This window comes from Pongo pygmaeus, chromosome 3, assembly GCF_028885625.2.
Source record: "Pongo pygmaeus isolate AG05252 chromosome 3, NHGRI_mPonPyg2-v2.0_pri, whole genome shotgun sequence".
Classification (NCBI taxonomy): Eukaryota; Metazoa; Chordata; class Mammalia; order Primates; family Hominidae; genus Pongo; species Pongo pygmaeus.
This window is the reverse complement of record NC_072376.2, coordinates 174,714,630-174,729,242: the sequence shown is the minus strand read 5'-3', so window position 1 is coordinate 174,729,242 and position 14,613 is coordinate 174,714,630. Positions and strand designations below refer to the sequence as shown.

General features: G+C 34.2%; 1 protein-coding gene across 2 annotated transcripts in view; it reads left to right on the top strand.

Moving 5' to 3' along the window:
• The window catches only part of FSTL5 (follistatin like 5), an 814,279-nt gene that overhangs the window by 541,256 nt on the left and 258,410 nt on the right, over positions 1-14,613 (top strand). For both annotated transcript variants that reach the window (XM_054485700.1, XM_063664253.1), the window contains one exon: positions 5,126-5,292. In XM_054485700.1, the coding sequence (XP_054341675.1) occupies positions 5,126-5,292 (167 nt within the window). The remainder of the gene's footprint in view (positions 1-5,125; positions 5,293-14,613) is intronic.

The window sequence follows — 14,613 nt, the reverse complement described above, 5'->3', positions numbered from 1 at the left end:
ATCCTTAGTGAATTAATGCAGGAACAGAAAACCGAATACCACATATTCTCACTTATAAGTGGGAGCTAAATGATGAGAACACATGGACACATAGATGGGAACAACACACACTGGGGCCTATTAGAGCATGGAGGGTGGGAGGAAGGAGAGGATCAGGAAAAATAACTAATGGGTACTAGGCTTAATACCTGGGTAATGAAATAATCTGTACAACAAATCCCCATGACATACACTGACCTATGTAACAAACCCATACATGTATTTCTGAACTTAAAATAAAACTTAAAAAATATGACATATTTTTACCCAAATTTATATTATTACTGGTAGGGCCTAGTTGCTATTGAAATCAATGCCTCATAAATACCCACTAATCATGCTGCAAGTTGTACTAAACTATACTTGTGTCTTTGGCTTCAGATTCTTCTAGCCGACACTTCAAATATTTCATTCCTTTAAAGCAAGCTCTTAGTTTTTCTCTAAGCCAAGTTGTAAAAATGAGAAAGCATAGAGAAGGATTCATAGTGTGAAAGTATTTTACTTGCCTCTTAACTTCCCTAAGTAATCAAAAACAAAAGCTGAATTAAAAAGGTAGTAATAGTCCTCGTAATGTGAGATCAGAAAAAAAATCATTAAAATTTTGCCTTAAATACTTGAGAGGGCTTCCAAGAGGAGGCAAAATTTATAAATGAAAGAAGTGCTGAAGTGTGTCAAAACACTCAGTACCATGTGTTATACTTAGCCTATGTGTTTTTACCTTTTGCTAGGGCACCAGGTGACTCTGGACACATGATACATGTTGAGGTCATTAGAGCAGAAAGGATGCAGGGGGTATAAAATGATTGGTGCTGTTTGTTGCACAGATAGTTTCTGTACATAACTAGCATAAGCTGTTTGCATGTAGAATGCTATAAAATGAAACAAGTCATTATTAATGTATATCCAAGAAAACATGGATTAACCATAGTTAATAAAAGATTGTTCTCAATATTTTGTTTCAAAATTCTTGTTTTTAAAGTAGCAACTGTAGTCACTAAAATGTACACACACACTCAGAGGCAATTTACAATAATAGATATAAAAATCATTTTTAAATTGGATTACAGCTTGATTCATAGCTGTTGTTTTACATAGTAATGCATTTCTAGAAATAATGCTCATGTATCTACAAACCTTATAATTTTGGCATTTTATAAGTGTTTCACTCAACATTGAAACATTCTTAATATAATTTAAGAATAAAAATGTACTAACCTGCACATTGTGCATGTGTACCCTAAAACTTAAAGTATAATAATAATAAAATTAAAAAAAAAACAGCGCTTAGTCCTCCTATGTTAGAACTAATTTCAAATAAAGAAAATCCCAAAGGTCAATCAATACTTTTGGTTTTGCCTACTTAGCTTAAAACACAAGTAGCTTGAAATCCATATAGTCAATTCATTCACATATTATTTACTTCACACCTACTATATAGGAAGGATTCTAGGAAGTGTTTGAAACAAAACAATTGGAGGATGATGCTTAGTCAATGTCTGTTCAGTGAAGAAATGACTGAACAATTGAAAAAAAGAAGGAGAAGAAAACTTCTAAGAATGGCATCAGGGCTAAGAAAGATATCTTATGCCAATGTCGCGGCTCAGAAAATAACAGACCTCCTCCCGAGAATCTCATCAAATAATCAAGACCAATTAACCACTAGAGAAGAGAGAAGACTTCAGTTGAGTAGTCACCATGCTCATGTAGACTTTTCGTCTATTCTAAGAGCAGCTTCTAGAGATTACCTGAGGGAATTTATCTGCATAACAGGACAACCTTTGTTCACAGTGAAGTTGTGCTTCTCACCTTCCTGCTCCCTGACTCCAGTTCAGAGGAACTTAGTCCCAGGCCATTTTTCTTTAGGCTCATTCATCTCCCCTAAAAATCATTTACTCCTACATCCCGCCCTGCACCCATCAACCCTATCCCCAATGAGGAAGAATATGTAGCATCTAAACCTCATTGGGTTATTGGGTAATCATTCTCTTGCAATTCCCCTGTGTTATACCTGTTAAATAAACATGTATGCCCTTTCCCCTAAAAAAAAAAAAAGAATAAAAATATTTAACATATTTAACTTGCAATATTAAATCTGTGCTAATCTGTGCTTCTTAATAACTATCACAAGACAAATAAAGATGGGCATGGCAATTCTGTAACTAAAATAAATTGTGCTGCTAAATTTATTTCAGGAAAAGGCCATTTGATTTTGAGATGTAACCAGTGAACATAATTGGCTTGGTGTATTTTTTCTATACAACATAGTAGGGAAGAGGTGAAACATACAGCATGAAATATGCAGAAAACAAATCTAAGAAATTATCAAATATATAGTTATTTAATAATAAGCATTACCAAGAAATATATTTGAAGTCATTTTAAAATGTAGCCATAACATTAAAAAGTAAGTTTTTCTGTGCATGTTAATATTCCTAGTGAATAGTAATTCTTTATTCTAATTACCCATCTTCTAAAAAAATACAGTTTAGAAAGATTGCCCACATAATGTTATGCCAAATCTCAGCATTTATTCTAAGATGATTATATTATCTAATTACCATTGTAATATATAACTATAAAAAGCACAACTAATTCAAATGGCCTGGGACCTAATAACAGATGCGGAAGGGTTAGTGAAGAGATTCCAGGGTAACTTAGTAGCAATTGTATTTCTAAATGGCAGAATAGCCAATGTTTACATGCTGTTTTTAGAACCAGATGTCCCATTATCTCCTCTGTAATTTAATGAGGAACCAGAAGCTGAAATTCAGGAATGTAAATGGGAAATTATTAATAATTCTTATGTGATACTGTACATGATACCGTTACTTTTATAATGTTCTCACTTTCTGTAAGTTTGTAACATTAAACAAAGACATAAACACTGTGTCTGCAGATTTTAACTTTTAGTGTTTCGAATTAATTGAATAATTTTTAACTTATTTATGTATATATATGTCTCTGTATGAGTGTATGTGTGTGTTTATGTTTCTGTGTGTGTATGTGTGGCTTTATATGTGTTACACATATGTGATATGTAACAGAGACATGTCATATGTATATGACAGAATATATATTAATCTAAAACAGACTGAAAATATTCCCTATTTTTTTTTTTGACACGGATTCTCACTGCGACACACAGGCTGGAGTGCAGTGGCATGATCTTGGCTCACTGCAACCTCTGCCTCCCGGGTTCAAGAGATTCTCCTGCCTCAGCCTCCCGAGTGGCTGGGACTACAGGCGTGAGCCACAATGCCTGGCTTTTTTTTCTATTTTTAGTAGAGACGGGGTTTCACCATGTTGGCCAGGCTCAAACTCCTCACTTCAAGTGATCCGCCTGCCTCTGCCTCCCGAGATGCTGAAATTACAGGCGTGAGCCACCGTGCCTGGGCTTCCCTATGTTCTTATTACTCAGGAAGCATTGAAATAAATGGGAATATGGATAAATCTGATTCAAGGTTAGACTCTTCACACAAAGAAATGGACAAGATGTTTGTTATCCATTTCTGTCTGGTTACTGTCTCTATTTTGGGTGATGTAACAAACCAAACAATGAGTTTGGGCTGAGCCTTTCTCTACTAGAATTTTCCAACTTCAAGAGCATTCCTGTTCACTTTGACAACACAAAACAATGATAACTTAAATAAGCGTGACTTTAGGTTTAGAGATTAGATGCTATATAACAGAATAGGAGTGTGAGTATATTTCTGTTTCATTTTATTAGATAATGAGGTGTCAGCCAGTGGTGAAAACACCACAGATCACTCAACATTTAATGTGTGTGTGTGTTGAGGGGGTGGTGGATTATATGTTTAATCCAGGCCTTAATCCAAACACATATGCCATGTTTGGCATTGCAATTTGTGATGATACCAAAAACCAAATAACTCTTTATTGGATATTTGCATTCTATAAAACTCACTTGTTTAGCATCTTAAGGGGAAGATAGGATTAAGAAATAGAGACAGTAGTAGAATGCTGAGAGGGAGGGAGGGGGCTTTCTCAAGAAGAATGCAGCCATTGCATATGATCATATTTATTACAAGTTAGGACACCACTTTCCTCACTCAATCCCAGTGACAAATATCACAGCCTTAACAAGGGGACAAAGGACAATTATTTCACTCTACATCGATGTTTAAGTCAGAATTCGTGGTGTTTCATTTGTGGTATTTCTAACGTGGTGAAGACTGTGAGCAAAGTCAAAATACAAGACTCAAATCATAATGTAGAAAACTTCATCTCTGTGAATGTCAGCAGGAAACAAAAGGGCAGTTTTTACATGGATGCAGAATTGGCAGACATTATCCTAGTCATCTCTCATGAAAATTGACAATGATACAGTTGATAATTCTCCTAATTGGTGAGGATTATCTGAAAACCAAAAAGGAAAGCCGGATCCAGATTTCAAATAATGTTGTCCAGCAATAAACAGAAATGTGTACTTTGGCAGAAATTATCAGCAGAAATGTGCACATAGGTTAGTTAAAATATGATATTTATCTTTAAGAATCATGAAATAACCAACACCAATGCGATCTGGTAAAGACAGCTGATGGAATTTTACTTAATTGCTGTTTGGTCAGTGAACTTCAGATTTTTACTTCTTCAACTTCCCAAACAAATCTTATGCCTTCAGAGTCAATAGGTTTCCCAGCAAAAAGATGCATTTTACCTTCTACTGCAGCCAGCAATGATCTCACCTAACTTATAATATAAATCTATCAGTGAATAAACAGCATCATTTTTATTTCAATGCCAATGACATGCTACATGTCGATTTGGCAGTTAAATAATTTATCTCTCTTTTGGGTGCAATCTGCCAGGCTTATTATAACTCTACTTCTGATATTCATTTCATGCTTAATAGTTCTGTGCCTCATGAGGATGCTTGTCAATCAATTAAATTGAAATGTCATTCTGACCTTTTATTGGAAACAATTTTCTCTTTTTTCATTTCATCACAAGCTTTTTTCCCTTTTATTCAAATTAAAAGCCTTAATTACTAGTATTCAGAAACTTTATACTATTAACCTTACAAAACTACATGCTCATCAACATTACTGACACTTCATCTTTACAGAAGTGATCCAGTTGAGTCTGCCAGAAGATCAGAAACTAAGCATCACTGCAGCAACTGTGGGACAAAGTGCTGTTCTGAGCTGTGCCATTCAAGGAACCCTGAGACCTCCCATTATCTGGAAAAGGAACAATATTATTCTAAATAATTTAGATTTGGAAGACATCAATGTGAGTACATAAATATAGTTGCTTTATAATGTATATATTTCATGTGATATACTCCAGACTTTGTGATGTCAGGGGAGCTTAATTAATATTGGATGTAGAGTAAAAGAGAATTATTGGAACATTGCTATATCTAATCTACTGAATGAGAGGTGCACTATAGGTCCTTTGGAATTATCCGAATCATTTGTATTGGTATAGTAAAATGGTTGTGTGGCAATGTATTGGTGAGAAAATGAATTGGTACAAAATCTTTACAGGGAATATCTATTAAGTTTTAATATGTAAATATTCTTATTCTATAAATCCACATGTAGGATTTATTCCTATTAATATACCTGTATGTGTATTCAAGTACATATGTATGACATCATTCACCTTCACAATTTTGTAAAAGGAAAAATTAAAATGCCATCAATAGGAAATGTGATTGTATGGATGAGCGTATGTTTGTTTGTATGTAATAGGAATCTATAGCCATTAGAAATCAGTGAGGGGGATTTATATGTGCTAACATGAAAACATAATATTTATATGTGTTTATGTTAAAATATCCTATTATCTTACAGAACACTTCTATGCATCTAAAAATATATGTTGTTAATTTATAGAAAATTTCTAAAACTATATGAAATAATTCACAGTGTTGGTTCTAAGGATAAGGATAGGATCAGGATAGAATTAGACTTAACTTCTAATAGATATTCTTTTTTACTTTTTGCATTTCTAATGTGCATATATTAATTTTCAATGAGAATGGATTTTAAAACTAATACTTCACATGGTTACTTACTAATAATGTTCTAATACCTATGAAACACATTCTAGAAAGATCACAGATTTGTATGACTGGCATCACGTGGCTTTCACTGAAATAATTACAATAAGTACAGGAATGTAGTACTCTGATTGGTCAATCTGGGGTCATGTGTTCACTGGGCCAATAGGGACTATAACAACTCCCATGAAGTCATCTATGCTATTATTGAGTAAGAGCTGGATAGTTTATCAATAAATGAGTAGGTCAAGAAAAAAAAAAAGCTCTCAGAAGCCTTTGTACTCTACTACTCTTGGTTAATCATCTCTGAAAATAATGTTTGCATGTCAAAAGTCTGTCAGAATATCTATAATTATCAATAATATCTATTTAATGCTCTTATGGTTGAGAAACAGCCTATAGCTTATGAAAAATCAAAAGACAATAAAGACACTTTTTGCTTTCAACATGTCATAATATATTCGAAACAAGAAATATTAATCAAAGCAAAAAAATATTTTCCTAGCATGAAAGAACATGTTTTTCTACTCAGGTTCATTTTTAGAAATTCGGAATTTAAACTCAGTTGAATAAAGTACAGCTTCAAAAGTGCAACCAAAACAGAAACAAACTCAAGGGTGATCACCTGTTCCTTCCATGCTATCTGTTTAGAGTGAGCATCAAAAAGTGAACATTATCCTACAAGATGAAAAGTAAAAATTGTGTGCTTATGGGGTATCTGTGGAAATGAGGTGGGGCAATCCCTTGCTTTAGTGATTTTGAAGTTTATTGTTCTCTTTCATATTTTTTATCCTCATTCAAGAAAGCCATCACCTTTCCTCTTATTCTTGGCTGCTTCATGCAGAACCCCTAAAACACAGGCCTGACATGCAAGCCCAAACTCCTATTGGTTATATTTTCCTAATGTTTTTGTTTAATGTCCTAGAATATATAAACAACACAGAGCTTCTTCAATTTTTATCATTTTTCTTATTTTGATGGAGATTTTCTAAGTTTGCATATATGTGGAAACTTTTCTTAAAGACTATCTGGAGAATAATGCTTAATTCTCTAAGATGCCAAGAACATTGAGCACATATCTCAGGTGCATTTAAGATGCTTTGAGAGACAAAGCCCTTGACAGCATCATTGTGGATTTGCATTATGGGTTGTCATTTCTGTACTTTATCTTTTCTTTTATTACTGCCATCCATACTCTTAAGCTTTCCACTATTGTTTTTAATAGGCCCAGTGTATTTGAGGGTGCTGTGGTCTGAAAACCATCATTTTAAACTCATTTAAATTATTTCAAGAATAATTTGAAAGTATATGCTATGATTGATACTCTCTGGACAACTTGCAAAAGTGGATACATTCTTGTACATGGATCTGAGAAATTCTTTTGTTTCCATCCTAATACTTCACTCTGTTTCAGAAATTCCAAATTTTTGGAAAAATGATCACTGGATATGTCAGGTCTCTAAAATATACATAAATATTAGATAAGTTCTTGCACAAATACATTTTATTGGATAAAGTTATCTTGTATAAACTTTATAGAACAGATACATTTTGAGAATTTTAAAAATGTTTTCAATATTTAGAAAGTTTCAGTTTCATTTTGAGCCATATTTAGTTAAGCTGAACAAACATTCCTAATCTGTAGTGTACATAGAACTATCAGCTTCTCAAAATTAAAACAGCAGAGTGCAAAGATATCTTTCAAAGAGGAATATTTATTCCAGTTTCCAATATATTCCTGGTGTTTTTGTTTAAGTACTATAGTTTCAACAGTCAAATTATGAAAATACATTTTGATGCATTTATCAATATAACTATGTAATGTGACAAATATAAAATATCAGTTAAACTGTCTTTCATTTGATACTTATTTATGCTTAAAATTTGCTAATAAGGACTTCACTGTGTAAATAAACAACATATATATATTTATTTATTCATTTTTCAGCACTGTCTAATGGATATCTGATGTGTTTTCTGGTTACCCAACACCTTTTGAACAGCCCTTCGATGTTTTGGCAATTCTTACCCCATTATTTTTGCTGACTAAGTTGGAAATAAAAAATCTTACTTGTTTAGCCATCCTTGTAGTTAGGGAGCAGATACGTAAATAAGGCTGTAACACAGAAACTAATGAACAGGATTCCATTTCATGAATAAGAACAGGAAAATGCAGGTGTTCTACAAAATTTATTCTCTCCACCATTCATTCTTCCTGTGACAGAGGACACTATTTTCAAGGACAACGGTGACAAAAGCTCTGGAGTTTTTCAGTGTTCAGCTACAATGGGGTCTCCAATAGGCCAATTTCAGTATGTGCCTTGGGCATCTTTGCTGGCATTTTAGACCCCAAGCGTGATACTCTGCTCTCTTGAATGTTCTGCAAGCTTCCTAATAGTCTTTATTAAATTGCTTGCCTGCTTAAAACTACCTGGAATGGGTTCTGTTGTTTGCCAGTAAGAATGTTGTCTAATTAATTTGGGGGTTTAATTACATTAAGAAATATCTATAATTCTATTTGCATAAGATGAGTTTTTCATTGTTAGATATGGATTTCTGATGTGTTGAAAGACTTTCAAAAAGGTCATATGTGAGTCAGTTTATATACCCTATAAGTGCATTATCTATTTTTTCAAAAATGAATGTAATTCCCATCAAATTATATAAAGTTAAATTAATAAGTGCCTTTCATGTCAAAGGAAAGCAATGACAATTTGCAATATCCTTTCTGACTTTTGAATATGTATATTAGGTAGGATTAAATGTATAGTCACCTAGACAACACATAAATACATTTTAATTGCAAACAATGAAAATAATATAGATGTATTTTAAAAACATAACTGCCCGTCATTTTTTATATCCCCTCATTTTTATATTCGCTATATTTAATTAAAATATATTTTTATTTAATTCTTAAGTGCGGAAGAAATCCCGTGTGTATACATGTACTCTTTTCATGCATTGCATGTATAATTTTATTTCTTTAATAGGATGGGTTAATATTACTTCATGATCTCATTATCTCCTTATCTCACTAGCCCTAAGAACAACAACTCTATGAAGTAGGGAATCTTATGCCCATTTACATGGGTGAATTTTTGTTTGCTTGTTTGTTTGTCCTATAGATGGTCTGGCTCGTTGTCCAGGCTGGTGTGCAGTGGTAGAATCACAGCTCACTGTAGCCTTGAACTCTTGGGCTCAAGCGATCCTCCCACCTCAACCTCCCAAGTAGCTAGGACTACAGATGAGAGCCACTGCACCTAACCATTTTTTAAATTTTTTGTAGAGATGGGGTTTCTGAGTTTCCCAGGCTGGTCTCAAAATCCTAGCCTCAAGTGATCCTCCTGCTTTGGCCTCTCAAAGCTCTGGGTTTACAGGCATGATCCACCATGCCCAGCCTGAAAATTGATGATAAAAGAGATACTTAACTGTTTACCCAAGGTCACTGAACTAAGTGGTATCAAGTGCTGGGATTTTTACATAGCCCAATTGCCTCAAGAGCAGAAGTTTAACCACTGTGTTCAAGTGAAGTAATCCAGTTTTCTGGTGTTCTTTGGAAAATACATCCCAAATAATTCTAACCTTTATATGTTACAGCTAGATTTGCTATACTGTGCTATTATGTGTGGGTCTAATTGATATTCAATTGATGTTTGAAGATTTTCATTTTGTCTGTTTTATATTTTTTCATCAAATGAATAAAAGCATACCACCAAACTACAGGAGGCATTATGACATTGGTTTGCAACACGGGCTGTGGATTCAAACTGTCTGGATTCCAATTACTCCTCAGTCACATAGGAATGATGTGATCTCAAGAAAATTATTTAAACCCTCTGTGCCTCAGCACCCTTATCTGTAAAATGAAGATAACAGTAACATTAACTCATATTTTTTGGTGAGAATTAATGACAAAAAACACTTTAAATCTGTTAACACTGTATGAGGCACATTGCAAGTTTTCTATGAAATGACATCTGCATTTTCTCTTCTCTTTCTTTCCCTTTCTTCCCCTCCCTTCCCCTTTCTCTTCATCCTTATATATGTTTCAAGGAGTACGTATACCCTTAACCTACCTAAAACAATAGGAATTTACTATTAGGTTACATATAGTACCAAGAAAGATTGGGAATTCACAGGAAATGCTGGAACCAAATTTTATCTAGTTACAATAGCCACTGGAAATGGAGAAATGGAAGAATTTCTTTTTTTTTTTTCAATTCAAGGAAGGTTTAGGAATCATGCTATCTTTTCTCTTGATTAGCAATCTTTTATTAATCCCTGTTCTAAAAAATCTGCCATTATATTCACTCAGCTGGATGAATCTGCCTGTATCTGTGTCCTGGATCCTCTGTATGCCCACATTTCTGAAAAAGCTAAATGCCTTATTTTGATTTGGTTCCTGGTTTGTGAGTTCCTTTGGTAAAGGAAACTGAATTAAGCAAGCTGAGGCGAGCATAAAGACAAATATAGAGTATTGAGAGAAACCTGGAGGGGAAATAAAATAGAATTGGTTGTCAGAATTGGCAGTCAGGGGTGAAAGGAAAAGAGAAGTTGAAATGCGGAACTGTTTTGGATGTGTTAACGTGACTGAGGAAGTTGTCAGGAAGGAGTTGCATAGCAGAATCTGTTTTGCTTTGTTTGTTTTTACTTCAGAGAAACTAGGTCTAAACATTTTAGACGTTATTGTCTACATTATATTTATAATATCTGGAGTTGCTCACCGTTCAGTAACTTATATATAGTCCAGTCTAAATTCAACACATAAGTCACATTATGTCATATTAAACTAGATTTCAATTTTAGTTTTGCCACTTCTTAGCTACATGCCTACAATGGATTTATAAAATAAATTTAAACTTTAATTTCTTCATTTGTAGTAAGGAGGTTGTCATAAAATTCAGTGGTATACCATGTGTTCAATGAAATGTATGTCATTTATTCTGTTCAATATGGCATTGTTGATCATGTTCGATACCAAATGTAAAGCTCCCCAAAATATTATTTCTTTGAAGAAAGCATTATGTAATTTATATTATTATAACTCAACCACTTTACAGGTAGGGTTGCTAGACAAAATACAGAACTCCCAGGTAAATTTGAATTTCAGATATACTATAAATATTTTTATTGTATTATACACTTTTACAAAAATCACTTTGTTGATCTGAAATTCAACATTAATTGAATTTTTCTAATGCTATATGTGGTAAGTTTGGCACTTTATTTACATGAAACTCAATGGTTTGAATACTGTGTATTTTAAGTGACTTTCCTACAAATGATAATGTGGCTTATACCACTAGGATCAAATGTTTGAACAGTGAAGATATCATGTGAATTTTATCTAGTATGTTTGTACATTTCTATTGCTTTCTCATTGTTCCTCTTAGTATTTTCTTCTCTCCATCTATCTAAACTGCGTTACTATTAGCTTCCAGCACAGAGTAGACTAGATTAGGGGAAAATAAGTTAAAGTCCGAGGACCTTACTATTTTATAAAACATACTGTATACAGCTTTCATTATTTTTGCTCCATAAAGCGCATGGATCTCAATCGCTCATCTTTTTCTCTAGCATTCCAAGACCATGGCTTCCATCCACAAGGTAATCTCAGGGTTCAAGCAGGCTGCTGGAGCTCCAGCCATCAAACTATATTCCATCAATCTGTATTCCAGTTCCATAGCAGTATAAAGCAGGTGAAAGATAAACGACACTTATTGTTGCTCTTGTAAAGAGTCTTCCTGGATATCCCACAACCATTTATAGATCTCTGGCATGCAATAACTACAAAAATCATAGCAGGGAGGCTAGTAAATAGAATCATTTAATTAGACACACTACTCAGCATTCTGTTACAAAGGAAGAACAGAAGAATGACTATTTGGTGACAACAAGCAATGTTTACTACTCTATATAAGGCCATCTAAGAGAGTATAAAATGTTCTATTTTTTTGTTTTTCTGAATTGATTAGATATGATTATCTATTGTATTTCAAATTTAACCAACTCTGCATATCATTTGTATACCTTTGGTAAACTGAACCAGCCTTCAGTTTGTTTGTTGTTTGTTTTGCTTTTATAGGCCTTTTGTTAATTATGCTTTATTTATTTGTTTATTGACATTCAGATTGATGTGTTTTTATGCTGAACATTTCTTTTTGTAAGGATTGAGTTTAATTCTGCTGTCAAGGAAGAAAAATGTAACAGGTTTCATAAGAACCTCAACCGTCTTAAAAAGAAATATAAACATCAGTTTCGTAAACAGTTTGAGAAAAGGAAATTTGCAGGCATACTAATTTAAAATTGAAATGCTGAGTCCACATGTAAATTACAAGATCCTGAATTTTCTTTCTCATTATATAGGTTTTAAGGGTTTGAATTAGACCAAATTTTTTGCCTCTAGTCATCTGAACATCTGGTTCAGGTGTTCAGTTGTGCAGTTGTCTGGGCTGTTAACAGGTCAATATAGTTTGCATTAGAAAGTATGTTATTTGCATAGCTGACACTAGTAGCTATATTTTACCTGTGCTTATCAGCCTGCACCTGTTGATTTCTCTGCTTACTGAAATTTTCCATAAGTTATAGAAGATCTGAACCATTGCCCGAAGAACATGTTGTTCTTAGTTTTTGTCCATAAAATGTACTGTTACGTACACATTCAGGAGCCAATTAGTATCTGAAAAACATGTGGCATGTGTGAATTTAGACCCTCACTTTCCAAGAAATCATGTCTCTAATACCATAAGACAGGCAGCTTTTTAGTATTGCTAATAGAACGTAAATTTAGGGCCCTTCAGTGCATAGATTGTATGTGTCACAGGAGGGGCACTAGCAATTTTGTATTCATAGTTTTGCATTATTTTTCTTAAAGAGGACCAAACCCAAATTGTGTAAACAGTAGACCTGACAAATCTTGGATTTATTCCCGTCTTACAGAAAGTTATTGTGTACTAGATGCCATTTTTAGAACCATGAGAATCAGTAAATTCATGAAAGAAGTGCTGAAGAGATGTTTGTCTCCCTGATTCACTTCTTCTTTCTTTTTTAAAAATTGAGATAACACTTAACATAATTTCTGTCCTCTCATGAAACGGGAAAAGTTCCCTTGTCCACTTAACAGGGTGTGCGACGGGACTGTGGCTCACTTCTTCATGCCCCGCTGCTCAAACCTCCACAGGAGCATATAGACGGGCAGGCTGTAGGGCTCCAGTCCCCTGGCAGTGTCTAGGGGTGAATGCTTACAGCTGAATCCCCAGTAGCCATGTGTTACAGGGTGCTCTTTTAGTTTTGCTCTTCTATTTTGCAGTCATAGGCGGCTTGTGTTAACCAGCTCAATTAGACCCTTTACCTTGTTGCAAGGACAGCGAGCTTTCTGTATCCTGAGGTTCTTGCCTTGGTGTACCGGAAGAATCGGATCACACATGGGCTTGGAGAATGAGTGCAAGGTTTTATTGAGTGGAAATAGCTCTTAGCAGATGGGGGAGCCAGTAGGGAGACGGCTTTCCCCTGGAGTCGGGTCATTTGGCGGCCCGGGCTCTCCTCCAATTGCCCCAGCCAAACTCCGTGTCTTTCTGCCAGTCGGTGGCTGCTAGTGTGCTGGTGCCTGTCAGTCTGTTCCTCTCGACGTCCAGCTGCTTGTGTGTCTGCCTGCTGGGATCTAGGGGGTTTTTATGGGCATAAGATGGGGGCGTAGCAGGCCAGGTGGTTTTAGGAAATACAACATTTGGGCAGGAAAACAAAAATGCCTGTCCTCACCTAGGTCTGTAGGAGTGGAGCCCTAGCCAGGGACCATACCCTCCTCTACCCAGCGCTTCCCTTCCCCCTTTCCGCATCATTTAAAGGGACCATGCTTTTCCCTTCCCATCACTACTGTATCATTAACACATTTTGAAGTGCACAATACAATATGTCAACTATCAGCATGATGTTTTATAGCAGATCTCTAAAACTTATTTATCTTGCATCACTGAAACTTTATACCCATTAAGAACAACTCCCCGTTTCCCTTTCCCACAGCCCCTGGAAACCACCGTTCTACTCTGTTTCTATGACTTTAATTTTTTTAGATTTCTCATATAAATGGAATTTATTTTCTATAACTGGCTGATTACCCTCAGCATTATATCCTCCATGTTCATCTATATTGTCAATTATGGCAAGATATTCTCTTATTTTTTAAGACTGAATTATTTTATTATATATAATATATCATATATATGAAAGATGATATATAATATATCATATATATGAAAGATGATATATAATATATCATATATATGAAAGATGATATATATCATATATATGAAAGATGATATATATCATATATATGAAAGATGATATATATCATATATATGAAAGATGATATATATCATATATATGAAAGATGATATATATCATATATATGATAGATGATATATATCATATATATGATAGATGATATATATCATATATATGATAGATGATATATATCATATATATGATAGATGATATATATCATATATATGATAGATGATATATATCATATATATGATAGATGATAT